The sequence below is a fragment of the Pogoniulus pusillus genome, chromosome 32, assembly GCF_015220805.1.
Source record: "Pogoniulus pusillus isolate bPogPus1 chromosome 32, bPogPus1.pri, whole genome shotgun sequence".
In the NCBI taxonomy this organism is placed as follows: Eukaryota; Metazoa; Chordata; class Aves; order Piciformes; family Lybiidae; genus Pogoniulus; species Pogoniulus pusillus.
The window spans coordinates 8,075,473-8,090,068 of NC_087295.1; the positions used below are offsets into that span (position 1 = coordinate 8,075,473).

At 44.2% G+C, this 14,596-nt stretch overlaps 1 protein-coding gene across 7 annotated transcripts in view; it reads right to left on the bottom strand.

The window, feature by feature from the left end:
• GLI3 (GLI family zinc finger 3) overlaps positions 1-14,596 on the bottom strand; it is a 257,010-nt gene that overhangs the window by 152,534 nt on the left and 89,880 nt on the right. For 6 of the 7 annotated variants that reach the window (XM_064169911.1, XM_064169912.1, XM_064169907.1 and 3 more), the window contains one exon: positions 7,193-7,435. In XM_064169911.1, the coding sequence (XP_064025981.1) occupies positions 7,193-7,435 (243 nt within the window). Of the gene's footprint in view, positions 1-7,192; positions 7,436-11,761; positions 11,846-14,596 lie in introns of those variants that run through there. The other variant, XM_064169913.1, reaches the window with a different exon arrangement.

Genomic DNA, 14,596 nt, shown 5'->3' on the forward strand with positions numbered 1-14,596 from the left:
TGCATTATTTCTTGGCTTTTTTTTCTCCAGAGTTCTTAAAACTCTGGATTCTGTGGCTCTGAGCAATGCAGTCTGTCTCCTTCCACGAAGGCAGTATTACATACAGGTGTCCCTGCCCATGGCATAATGTCTGCCACGGATGATCTCTGAGGTCCCTTCCAGGCTGAGCCATTCTGTGATACTGTAAAGCTCCTACAACAGCTTTAGCTGTCCAACCAAATAAAATCTGTGGAACAGGTCTTTTTCATTTTACCTCTATATATCTTCCCCATTCCTTAAAAAGAATAAACATCCAAACACAAACAAAAAAAATGTGGGGGGGGGGGGAGAGGAATCAAACCAAAGGAACAAACAAAAAAGAAGAAAAACCTCACAAAGACAAATAGAATAAAAAAACCTCAAACAAAAAACACAACCAACGAAAAAACAACAAACCAAACCAAACTAAAACAAATCACCAAACCACACACAAAAAGAACACCTGACCCCACAACTTACATACACTTGAACAACCAGAAAAATGGAGAGAAGAACAGAGTCCACCAGCTTCTTGGAAGGCTCCATACCCAGAGTAGGGCCTGGCAGTTCAATTCTCTTAGGTGCCAGAGAAGAGTCATTTTAAAATGTAATCCTCAGGATATATTTAAAATTTTGAAGTCCAACAGAATCCTAGAGCCATGAGAGAACACAGAATCCCAGAATGTTAGGGGTTGGAAGGGATCCCCAGAGATCATCGAGTCCAATCCCCCTGCCAAAGCAGGTTCCCCTAGGGTAGTCTGCACAGGAATGCATCCAGGTGGGTTTGGAAGTCTCCAAAGACTCTACAAGCCCCCAAGGCAGCCTATTGCAGTGCTCCATCACCCTCACTGTAAAGAAGCTTCTCCTCATGATCAAGTGATACCTTCTATGTTCCACTTTGTAGCCACTGATCCTCGTCTGCTGACTACTGAAAAGAGATTGGCCCAAGCCACTTGACACCCACCCTTCAGGTATTTATAGACACTGATGAGATCTCCTCTTCAGTCTTCTCTTCCTCAGACTGAAGAGCCCTATGTCTCTCAGTCTCTCCTCTTGAGCATCAGAGGAGATGCTCATGTCCCCTAATCATCTTCATGCCTCTCTGTTGGACTCTCTCTAGTGGGCCCTTGGCTCTCTCCAACTGGGGAGCCCAAAATTGGACCAGATGTGGTCTAGCCATGGCAGAGCAGATGAGGAGAACCACCTCCCTAGACCTGCTGGACACACTTTTCTTGATGCAGCCCAGCATACCATTTGTCCTCTTGGCCACAAGGGCACATTGCTGTCTCATAAATATCCTATTCTACCATCCACACAAACTGGATCACTTCTTTGTACATCACTGCCCACCATTTATAGCTGAAATTAATACTACAAAAAACAAAACAAAGTCACAAGCCAAAAAATGTCACCTTTCAGCTCCTCAAGCACAGTGCATTTGAAGATCTTTCAGATATTGGCAGTTCTGTAGTCTGTCTCATACTGAGGAGACAGAAAATCCAGTAGAAGCAAGGACACCTATCTGCCACTTTCCACTGCAACTGTATGGGTGCAACTGTTACTTCCAAAAGGAGAGCATCACGCAGGGGCAGCAACCCCAGGGCTCTCAAGAGCCTGTGCTTATTCCACAGAAGGGCTTCAGAAGTGGGCAGGAGTACTTGCAATGAGCACAAGCCCCCAGACAACGTGGGAGGTTTGCAAGGCATCTTGGAGAAGATATTTCCATTTAGAAGCTGCTGTTAAGCTTATGAGGTCTGCAGCACCTTCCCAAATTTCAAACTGAACTTGCCTCTGACCCTCAGTTTATTTGTGAGAGGTTACTGAAAGATCCTATTACATCTTAGACTTTTATCCCACCAACAGTTTTGCAAACATGGTAATTTTCTTAAAGACCAACATTTCAGCTGCTCAGCTGACACCCATAATCTGACAGTCACTTTTCTACTACAGGCTTTTTTTTTTCCTGTGAGTTTTATCAAAAGCTTCAGATTTTACTTTTTTCAGCTCTAGCCCATAAATCACTGTCAGTGCAGAGTTTTGTTACTAAAGCACTCCAGCCCCTCCCCCGCAAAATGCTGCACAAAGAGATGAAGTAGGAGCCGCATTTTCAGAGCTATTTGAAAGGCCGAACTCACTTTGAAATTGAAGAGCCTCTAAATGTCTTTAAAGACCCCAGCCCTAAATCTCTGGAAGGATTCCTCACTGACACTCTCCTACTGCTCACCAACAAGGCTGGGGGGAGAGTCGCTATCAAAACCCGTCCCAGGCTCCTGCCTCCTGCTGACGCTGGGAAACTAGGAGGTGAGCTAAGAAAACTGCCTGCTCTGGGACTATCCAGAAGTGTCTTGGTTGTCTCTCCAGAGTTCCAGGACGTGCCAGGGAGAATACAAGGGAAGCCACCAGATCTCTCCTCTACAAAGCAAATGAAGACCCTCTTCCATGAGCTTCTCTGCCTGTGGTGACCTAGACTGCTGTCACTGTCCAGCGTGCTCCATGCAGCTGGCCACTGTGGTTCAAGTCACACTGCCATGTAAAGTCATTGCTTTCCAATTACTGCATTTTAAGGCAATGTTTCCAGTTACCAGTTTGCACTTGCAGAAACAGACTCTAATTTCCACCCCCCTCCTTTTTTTTCTCCTCTTCTGTTTGTTTTCTGTGGGGAGATGAAGGAAAGGGAATTCTTGTCAATAGAAATTAAAAGGCAGTAAGTGAACAAGCAAAGCATCACTGTATTTTCCTTGCTGTGGCCTTCTGTTCATGTTGCAAATTGATTGAGAGATGACACTGAGAGCTGGTAATCTAACTCAGGCAGTTATGCAGGGCCCAATCCTTACAAAGCAGAAGTCCAGGCTTACTCAGTGGGGACTGAGGGCAATCGATACCTTTGGAGGGTTAATCCTATGTAGTGTACACTAAGCAGTTCCCACCTCCCCAGACAGACACAGAATCTTCCAAACCAGCAGAATAAATCTCTGGTAAGGAGGGGGGGGAAATAGTGAGTTCCTGTTTGCACTTCTTTGAGAGAAAGGGCTGTAGCAGAAAGAATCCTACCAAGGCCACTCCTGTGTATACACATTTTTAGATCAGAGTCGACTGAACTGTCACTGCTTTTTACTTAAGATAATTCCTCAGGCTTTACTAATTAGGTACTAACAATTCTTCCAGATGAGCTATGAAACCCGGGGAAGAATACCAGCAGTGTGTTTTAAATCAAAGTGTTTACATCAGGAATGATTCATTTTTTCCATGAGGAATGGTCTGTGAGACAAGCAGTCTTAGCACTGCCATAAATCTGTGTGGGAATTAAAATTGGGGAAGAGAGTAACAAAGGGAAGTTGCTATCCTCACCTCCCCTGCCTCAGCCCCACCTCTAGAGACAGAAATTACATTAGCAAGGGGCTCCAACTACCACTGCAGGCAGAGTTTGAGAAACACAGGGTTTAAAATCCATTTAAGAAACTAATTAAGCTCAGTAACCCTGCTCTTCTCAATAAAGAAAAGGTGCAACACATGAAAGGAAAACTCCAGCATTTCTGTCATCTCCCCCAAAGTTTGTCAAAAGAAAAAAGTTTGTTAGAAGTTAAAAAAAAATCTAAACCAAAACTCACACTTTGTGCTCGGTGTTTAAACAGCACCTAAGAAATCCCTAACAACAAAAAAAAAAATGATAGAAAACAAAACTTTCTGGTTTAGGTCTGTTTATTTTCCCTTTTATCTCTTGGAGGATAGAGAGCTGTGAGCTGAGCATGAAGCTGAGCTCTCATTCTCAGCTGCTAAATGGTTGAGGGGCTCTCTGGCAGTGCAGAAGGGCTGCCAGCTCCATAGCATGTTTCATCCTGGCTGTTTGAAAAGCTGGTCCACTTGAAACACAACCATTATCCCCACCCACACTCTGCAGGAGAGCAAACTCCCCCTCAATGAGGTATTTATTCCCCGTATATGGTAACTATTATTTCTAACATTTACAGCATCAGTCATTCTAATTAGGAAAAAGAAATTGTAACAGCAACAACAACAAAAAAACTCCTGCAACACACACATGCTGACAAGCATATTTACATGTAGAAAATGCAAAGCATTCCAGTTGTCCCTAGTAACTGCAGCTCCTGGAGGGGACAATTGACTGAAATGCTCTGGTTTTTCTCTTCTTTTTGTCATAAAAGATATACAGATGTCCTTCATCAAAAAACAACCAAAAAAAAAAGCATATTTTCTCTTTTCCTGTGTTACAGGAAGCCTGCCCACATTTTTAAATACAAAGTGGGTATAAATAGAAGCACAAATTAGGCATCTTGAAAAGTCTGCATTTTCCAACCACAGGGAAACTAAGGATTACTCTGAGTGTTTACATACCTGACTATGTTGAATCAAAACAGTATTTTCTCTCCATATGCCCTGCTAAACTGGCAAGAAACTAAGGAAGGGAACAACAGCCTTGCTGGATCTTCACCTGTTGCTACAGTAGGACTAGGATATGTCTACATTATTCAACCCTCTTCATATGGACCACTTTAAGTGTCAGCCTGAATCCAGTCCTGCTCTGGTGAAAGCATCTTGTACATATATAAATGATTCATCCATAGAATGGTTTGTGCTGGAAGCGACCTTAAAGACATAACTACTATGAAAATTTCAGTAAGCCTCTCTGCCTCCCTAGAAATCCAACCACATTTGTCTCCTGCATCAGGTTTATTAAAGGTAAATAAAAGCATGAGGGCTCTTCAGGTGGCATTAACAGCTTGAGGAACTTTGTAAACGAGTACAAACAGAGAGATCGCTACAGCACGGTGGAGCAGGTCTGCCCAGATGATATCTTCTGATTCCTGCTTTAAAATCACATTGCTCATTTAAAATTAACTAATATCCTGTTTCTCTGCTGTTGCATGCTGGATAGCTTCTGCTCTTCTCTCAACTTAGGGAATCAGAGTTTTCTAGAATATCCTATCTAGCTAGGGTTACCAATCACAGCACACACATGCTGGCTTCATCAAAGCTTGTGAGCCCTCATCAGAAGGAAGATTCAATGAAACAAAAGCAAATAAACTAAATACAAAGCACTTAGATTCATTCTGACTGGTCAGACCTGTTTCTTTAGTCTTAATCTTCAGTATATCAGTAACACCTTGAGCTAGAGTTGAGGGGTGAGCTGGCAGCTGGTTAGATGGCTAAAACAGTCATTGGCACCACAAGATTCAGTGTAAAAGTAGTTAGTCTGAGGGCTTGGTTTCGTCACACATTTCAGTGTAAAAGTAGTTAGTCTGAGGGCTCGGTTTTGTCACACATTTCAGTGTAAAAGTAGTTAGTCTGAGGGCTCGGTTTTGTCACACATTTCAGTGTAAAAGTAGTTAGTCTGAGGGCTCAGTTTTGTCACACATTTCAGTGTAAAAGTAGTTAGTCTGAGGGCTCAGTTTTATCACACATTTCAGGGTAAAAGTAGTTAGTCTGAGGGCTCGGTTTTGTCACACATTTCAGTGTAAAAGTAGTTAGTCTGAGGGCTCGGGTTTGTCACACATTTCATCTCTCCTCAGCTACACTGTCTACAAACAGAGGAGCTATTTTGCTTCCCCAATAAGATTTGGAGTGAGATTTGGCAGTTTTATTAGCAAACCTTAAGCTACAAATGGTGCCTCCAACCTGCAACCCAGCATTTCTAGGCGCTGCTGTTGGTGAGGGGTCGTCTGCTCTGCACATTCGTGCCGGTCTGGCAGACAAGCCTGCCACTGGTGTGCTGCAGCACATCCTCCTCAACAGAAAGAACTCCCCCAGAGGCTTTGAGCAGGGCTGTGCAAGAAAGGAGGAGGAGGAGAAGGAGGAGGGTGTACAGAAACCAACTGCCTAAACTGGAAGAGAGCTCAAAAGCTCATTGCAAACTATTCCCCTCACTACTGATCTAAACTCTAAAGACAACAAGTGCTCGGTTTCTCACAGCACCTCCACCCTTATTAACAATCAGGCTTTTTTCCTTTCTTGGTGGTTTTTTTTTTAAGGAGGTTGGTGAGACTTAAGGTTGTGCAAGACGTACTTTGATCTGCACCCTGATGAGTGAACATTCCCCTTTGCTGCTAGCCCAACTAATGAAGGGATAAAATTAGCTTTTATCCCTGGCACTTTCTTTAGCAAAAAAACATGCACTAATCAGCTGTCCTCACTAATCAGTCATCTGGCTAATGACCTTTTGCCTTAGAACACTAAAATTTCTGAATGATGTGAAAAAGGGGGGGAAAAAAAACCCCAACCCAATGCAGACTGGCCCCTCTTTGTGGGTTTTAAGCCCATCATCTGGAACTGGAGACTGGAAGGTTAAATGGCAAATCTGTATCCTGACTGGGTGATAAATCTATAATCAAAAGGCACCAGCCTTGACACCTCAAGATGTACTTCATTACTGCACAACTAAATGATTTCCCCCTCCCCTTTCTTTTTTTGTAAACTAGAAGCAGATGAAAAAAAATGCTCAACTCTCTCATGCTCTGCCTGTGGAGAAACCCATTTCACATCTGTGTTCAAGTGTCAGTTAATTCCTTACTTTTTTACTAATGCTTGAGCAGGAATTGAGGAGTTGAAGCCCTTTGCCTCCCCCCCCCCCAAACTTCAGGCAATTGTAGTTGGGGAAGAAAATTACAAATCCACTCCATCAGCCTGCATACTCCCACACATGAATGAATCCCTAAAAAAAACCCCAACCCTCCAAAACCAAACAAAACCTCCCAAAACACAGCAATAAACCTTTCAGTCCCCTCCTCAAACTCTCCTTGTACGAGGCATGGTCCTTCCTCCTCTCAGCACTGTACTTTAACACTGCTTTCAAAGCAAGATTCTAGGGCCCGGTTCAGTTTCCTTCTGTGCTTTCTACACTGAGGCTTCTTTGCCTCGGTGTGTTACAGAGGTGGAGCAAATAGGACCCGGTATGGCTAAGGGGGATTAGCAACAGATGAGATGTCCTGTGGAAGTTGCTTTGCAGAGGCCTGAGATCATTGCTGAGCTGCAGTGCAACTGCACCCTGATTTTTAACCTCAGGAAACAAAGGTGGTGCTTCCCTCAAAATCCACCCCCCAGCCACCAAGCAGCTCTCCCTGGGCACAGTGCAAAGCCCCAGATAAAATGACCTGAGATTGGACAGCCTTGACAGCCTTCCACCTCTGCATCCCCAACCGAAGCAGCAGTGGGTACTCACGGTAGTGCGGGTCCATGTAGCCGTTCCGGGGGTCCATGGTAAAGAGCGTCCCACGGTAAGGTACAGAAGGTTCGGGAAGGTGCGATATAGATCCATGGATCTCCTTCTTGATTAATGAGGCCCTTTCCTCGCTCGACGTGGAAGGCTCTTCACTGATCTTGCCGAGGCCTTGCCCACCCTGCGGCTGCATTGTGATCGCGTTCCTTCTCTCTCTGTGATAGGTCTGCCCAGGACTTTCATCCTCTGCAAAAAAACGAGGGAGAAGAAAGAGAGAGGGGAAGGAGAAAGAGAGACGCACACTTTTAGCCCATTTATAACAAATACAATAAAGGAAAGTTCTCCCCCACCTTCCTCCTCACTACCCCCTCCTTATGGTGTGAGTTGGTGACAGTAGGTGCATGTGCGGCTGTGAGGAATGGTCAGGGGAAGCCTGCCCGTTCCGAGCGGGCAGCTGCCAAGCAGTAGATCATCATCACCCATGCGCCGATGCTCCTACTGGAGGGGCTATCAATCCTGGCAGAACAGACACAGCCTGCCTGTTTTCTTACCTCCGAGTTTGGGCTGCCTGATAGGGAGGCAACAAATGATTTGTCACAAAGAGGGGAAGACGAACCCTGCCAGCTGGGCCTAAATCAAACCTAGCCACCCACTGCCGCTCTGCAGCCCAGCTCCACTCGCTGCAAGTTTGCTGGAGCACTGCAGGAAGGTCGCCAGTCATCAGGACTAAGGTGAGTAACAAGGAAACGGATAAAATTGCTCAATATACAGCACCAGCAGCATCACACTTGTGTGAGTGAGGCCACACGAAGAGTGTCACCACCTGAATGTGTGTACAGAGTGGTAGGTCATGCTTCTCCCTCTGTCTTCCATATTCACACAGATAATGCCCACAAATTCTTAATGAACGAGAGGAAAAGAAGGAGGGAGAAAAAATAAATTAGGAGGGTCAAACCCAAGACCTAGTCTGGAGTAAGCCTCAAAACCTATAAGGCAAAGAGCTGCCTGATGACGACTCTAACAGTTCCTCTTGCATGTACCTCCAGAGCCAGGTTCTGAAACAGCCCTCTGGTCCCACATGATTTTTTTACCCCGGGAGCTACACATACTCATTGAAAAGCAGACCACCAAACAGCTGTGGTCCACAAAAGGCAGATACATGTTTCTGGGTACATTTCATACGTGCTGTGTGGCACGTGGTTTTGTCTGCTGCAGAAGTCTCTGCTGTGGATGCTCTCCTTAAGTTATACTACTGGTTTAAAATACAGAGATGTTTCTTTAAAACAAACACAACTGCTAGCTGTAATCCTCTGTTTGATACCTGTGTTCGAGGTACAGCCTTGCTCAATCAACTGTGCTGAACATAAAATGCAGACCAATACCACTTGACAAAGTACTGGTACATAGGCTCAGCCTCCAAAGTTGCTTAGCACATGCAGAACCTCAGATTCTTAAACACTGTGCACAAAAAAAGGTGAGTAGAAAGGAAATGAAAACACCCCTAGGAAATAAAACTAACGCATACCCTACAACCCCCCACACAAGGCAGGCTCATGGGCAACAGTGCCAAGATCACACTATAGCTGTCAGTCATTTGAGGGCAGGGCTGAAGTTTGACTTGTACCTCACCCTGGTGTAGTGGTTCTTGCAAAGAGAGCTCCACCCAGCAATTCACCAGGAAACTACTTTCACCAAACCTGACACCGGCGTAACTCAACCTATTTGCCTCCATACGAGTTAAATGAGAAACAGGCAGTGCAAGTATAGATACCTGGAGCTGAAGTTTGGATGTCCAAAGCATAAACTGGCAGTGCAAGTATAGATACCCAGAGCTGAAGTTTGGTTGTCCAAAGCATAAACTGGTAGTGCAAGTATAGATACCTGGAGCTGAAGTTTGGATGTCCAAAGCATAAACTGGCAGTGCAAGTATAGATACCTGGAGCTGAAGTTTGGATGTCCAAAGCATAAACTGGCAGTGCAAGTATAGATACCTGGAGCTGAAGTTTGGATGTCCAAAGCATAAACTGGCAGTGCAAGTACAGATACCTGGAGCTGAAGTTTGGATGTCCAAAGCACAAACTAACTACAGCTTTGAATGTAGTGCTTTTCTCTGCCTCCTTTCCTCCCCACTAGCAAGAAGAAGAAAATCCAGCAGCAAAGCCTATGAGTGTTTAACTATTCTTCTGTCTCCAAGTATTACAGCAACCAGTGGTTGCTGACTTATCAGCATCTTCCAGGGACTGAATTCTTTTTACAGCCAGCAGTAACTCTTCACACAGAGCATTTCCAGGGTCTGAGGAGAAAGAGTTAATGGGAATGGACAACAAAACTGCAAAGTTTGAACTCTTTGCCCTTTTCTACTTTTTATTAATATGCACAAGCACTGGTCCCTGCTCTGGATTAGCAGGGTTTAAGGTTTCAACTTTTTATATCAAAGCTGGTTTTAGTTAGAGAGCTGCAAAAGGGAACCTAAAACTTTAAAACTTATATGAGGTTTTTAGAAAGCTGCTTGTATAACTAAAAAAAATACATATAAAATATTAATCACCCCAAAGTCATATTTTCCATCGCATTTCTCTCCAGCCCAGAGTCTTTTATGTTAAATTTCAACCTAGAGTGAACTTTCACTGATGAGATGTAAACTCCTGTAAAAACAGGGGATTACACTTCATCTGAAATGCTGACAGACCTTTAAGCAGAGCAAGCTAACCTGTGCTACCACCACAGTATGGGAAGAAGCTAGCTGGAGTGATTTGTGGGGCTGTATAATCAATCTGAGGACCAGAGAGGGCTTCAGTTCTTCTACTCTTCCATATAAAGTTAATATTTGCTAAAACTGCCATCCTGGGGTACAACAAGAAGCCGACGTCTGTCTGCAAGCTCCACTTTTACTCCTTCCTTCTCAAACCACGCATGTGTCATGAATCAAGGTACTGGTGACTGCTATGGAACAAGCTGATTGTCCAAACTGCTGAAAGAAATTCAAAACCTTCTTTGAGCAACTTGGAAAATTAAGGGAAAAAAAATGTGTTTTGTTTTACAAAGCTTTCCTTTTCTTTTGGTTCCTCGAGAAAAGAAAAAAAAAGAAGAGAAATAAAAGTAGTATTTTTCCTTCTGCATCAACCCTTTGTCCCTAGGAGGAAATTACTACCGCCTGCTGCTGGAATTCAAACATCCCTGTACATTGTCTGCCATGGAGAAGTTCTCCCTGAGGTGCTTTTTGTGTGTGTGTTAAGTAAACATGACGGTGTTTATGCATTAACAAGGCACATTCAGCGGGCAAACATCTCGCTGAGTGTTTCTTTCACGCTCCACACCACTGAGCTGCTTTTGCTAGGGGCAGATGAGAAAGCTGACAGTGGCCATGCTCCGGGACACAACCCGGGCGGTTTGCAGGAGCGAGGCTGGTGCTGAGCGGGGAAAGTGCCCTGGCAGCAAGGCCAGCGGCTCTCACAGCGGCTCTCACAGCGGCAGCCGAGCCACTCCAGTCTGCCAAAAGCAGAAAGCTGAGCTGGTTCTGTTTCAGCCCATTCCTTCAATAAAGTTTGAAGAGTAAGTGTGGGCAAGTCACACCAGGCCAAATTATTGACAGAGGCATAGTGTCCACCATGGCAACAAGTGGAAGTCTGTAGCAGAAGTGTAAGCAAACAGTCTACTTCCCCGGCAGCATCTGCCCGAGGGGGTTACAGCCAAATACACAACGATTAGCACTGCTCTGCTCACGTTTCAGCTTTAGGGTCAAAAGAAAGATCTGATTTACGGAATTCTTGCAGAGAGACAAACGCCAAAGTCAAAGGGACTGATCCCCCCTCATCTCCACCTGCTGACAATGGGACCTCACCAACTCCAGCATAGCTCACCCCATCTTTAGGGGCATAAGAGAGAGGAGTTAAATAAGAAAAGCAGAAAGTAATCAGCCCCCAGGAGCAATCTGCATAAGCTTCTCTTTCTTCATGTACAGCCTGCTCTGCCTTGAGGAGCCGGTATCCAGAGACACGTTACAAGAGCCCAGCCCGGAGTGATCACCTTAATCCAAGATTCTTCAGCCCTCTGAGAAATGCCTGATTTAGCCTTGCCACTCTGCTGGGCAGCAGTTTTTGTTAGAAGCACACCGTAGTTCAGCAACAAGCTTTTGCAAAACCCTCACCCTGGCCAGCAAGCCTGAATAAACACACTTTTAATTGCTCAGCTCTCTTAACCCAGAAAACTAAAAATCAGGAGAAAAAAAAGCCATGAGACTTGCTTTCCCTGTTGAACTTTTTGTTCTTTCCTTTTTCTTTCTTTTATTGTTTGTAGACCAAGAGAAAGCAGGTTTTTTTTTTTTACTTTACACCTCTTAAAGTCAGCAACTGAAAAATAGTTAAAATCTACTGCTAAACCACACTAAAAAGAAATAAAGCCCAGTCTCCACACACTATAGAGACCCCTGCTTGAACAAGACACTGCGAGCCCAGTGAAATCTGGTTATGTAGAAGTTTCACACACACCCACCCCATTTCTGCATGCAACCTGCAGGCACAGCCATCTGCTGACACACTTTGTCCAGCTGAGAGTCAAAAACAAGATACTTACAACTCAGTCCAAGAGACCTTGGCTGATGCTCCCTCCAAGCTCTTCTCTTGACCAAAATTTCCTAGCTATCGGGACATGAGCATTCCTCCCTCTCATTCCCTCTCTCTCCCTGTCTCCCCCCCCTGCTCCTCATCTCCCTCCCTCCCTCTCTCTCAGAGGCAGTGCTTCTCCCATTAGAGGAATTAAAAGTGGTTGGTGCCATGCTAAATTTAACAAGCTCATTAGTATTCTTCCTGTATGCTTCCTAGTGAACTCTCCCTATTCAAGCAGCTCTCTCTAGCTGAGGGGTCAGGCGGCTAATCATTAAATCAAACTAATGTCACCCTATCACAATCAGCCTAAAAGAAGGAGGGTTTATTATTTCAGTTTATGCTAAATAAACGGTTTTACAAATGGTCTCCAAGCAAGGTCAACAGCAGCTTCAATTACAAGACAAACTTAACAAGAGTTGCTATAAACCAAGTGCTCCATATTGACCTAAGCACCAGCTCGGCTCCGCACATCGCCGCTAGCAGGATTGTACAGGAATGCATATTGTAAAATAAAGGGCAGGGTAATCTTTTCTTTGCCAGAATTTGTGACTGCACAGAGACTGCTCATTCACCTCTCCCCAACCAGCTTGCTGCTCAGCTCAATTCACCCCACACAAAGGCTGAAGACCAGACCTCAATGGACCGAGTGAAACATGTTCAAAACTAGGCCCTCTATTGTGACTGAATTTCTTAACATCTTTTCAAAAAGCGGAGAATGCCTTGAGGCTAAAGGAAGAAACAGGCTAATGGTGAATTGGGAATACTGAGCAAATTTCAGAGCCCTTTCCTCCTAGCTTTTGAGGTTGAAAGCAAGCTCTTTCCTTTCAAGTTTCAAAGTCCTTTTTCCTCCCGCAGTGTCACAGAAGGATTTGAAAAGAAGGTAATTGTGCTCACAGTCCCCCTGATCAGAGCTTACGTCCTATTTCTGGTATTTCAGAATACTTCTTGCAATAATGGTGCATATAGCTCAATCCCTTCACCGGCCTGCACTCTGCAATTGCTCATTAAATGAACAATTGCTGGTATAAAATGCCTTTTATGTTCAAGGTCTGGATATAAGATAAGCATTCTAGTACTCTAAATTTGGTTTACTAAGGAAACTCTCCATCATTAAATTACAAAACCCAAGTCAGAATATCATCTTTCCCAGAAAAGTAGCATTTTAGGTTGTTGTGAGCCAGAAGGAAGGGGGGATGGAATGTAAAACAGATTGACTACTTAGAGTCTTAACAGCATAGACACCTAAGCGAGCAAGCAATTTCTCCTCACATTTAAGAGGGTCTAAGTTTTTGAGACTTACTATTTTCTTCTTAGAAATGATGCAATAGAGCAAGTGCCAGGCTCATGAGGACATGGGTCCCCACATCACCTTGTATATACACACTCATCTCTACTTTCTGGCCACCTTAAGAGCAAAGCAGAAGTAAATACATCCATGGGACTGTGCCTGCCTTTAAAAACAGCGTGTGCTGTAACCAAAGTTTTGGGCTGGCTGGGTACAGTAGTTTAAACTGGGCCTTCCTGGTGCCATGTTTGCTACTTCCCTGCACTTGGAGCAACTGCACATGAAGTACAAGCTCTGGAAGGACTAACACAGATATGAAGCACAATGCTCATAATTGGTTTTAAAAATAGACTCCCACCACACGAGAGGCTATAAAATCTGTTAGATAACAAGTACAGGACTCACTTTATTTGCAGTGCTTAAGCATACTTTATACAAGACTTACTGTGCTTATAAATAGCATCCATTCTCTGAGCTCCCCACTGAAACCTTATAGATTTATATTCCCATTTGTAATGGATTTTCAGCTTAGTTCCTTTCCCATCACCATACAAACTGTATTTTCCAGGAACTGATTTGTGACCTCTGGAATATGAATGCACAGTTCTTTTCTCTGGTTTTGGTTGGTTGGTTGGTTGTAGAAACTTGTTAAGTTCTTTTGTTTGCCATTTTTAACTGCCACTGGAAGAAAAAAGGATTTACCAACAAGGCATAAAGCAGACCCAGTTCCAACAATACCTACCTAAACACTCCATTATTTTCCACAAATGAGAGACATTCATTTTTTGCTGCACAACTCAATTCAGCCCTTTTTTATGAAAGCACAGAAGCAGCCAGAACAGAGTGCACCAATACAGTTTCCATGACTTTTGAAACAGAGCCTGATCCTGCACTCCTCCGGGTCAGTGGCAGAGCTCCCCACTGACCTGGAGGAGATGAGAGTGGGCTTGTAAAGAGCTCACACTGCTCCCATGTTAAGTCAGTGATGCATTGCTATCAGCAGAACGTGGCTCACAGTCTTTTCCAGCTGTGCAAGTAACTCTTTCCCCAAGACTGCTGAGGAACCTGCAAATGGTATGAAGTAGCTTAAAATTCAGGTTAACTTTTTCAGGCACCTAATCAGAGAAAGCTTTGTTAGCAGCAATGTCTCTGCCTCAATTTCTTGATTACTCAGACAAATTTACACTGCTTGGTGCCTCCTCAACTGCTCCCAGCTAAAATCAAGTGGCTGAAGTTAAGATGGCATATATGAAATTAGGTAAAAAAAAAACCATCCCACCTTTAAAGTTTCATGCAAGCAAACACCTACCAGATTTATCTGGGAGTCTACATCTACAAAACCCAGCATCAGCCCTACAGGAAAATGCTAAAAGTCTAATTTAAGCTAAAAAAAGTCCTACTGGGGGAACACAAGAGGCGGCTGCAGACACAACTACCTGCATACAGAGGCACAGAGTGCTGTAGAAACCTCTTGGTCAGTCCCAGGACTCTCACCCTCAGAAGGCAGACAAGAAGTTA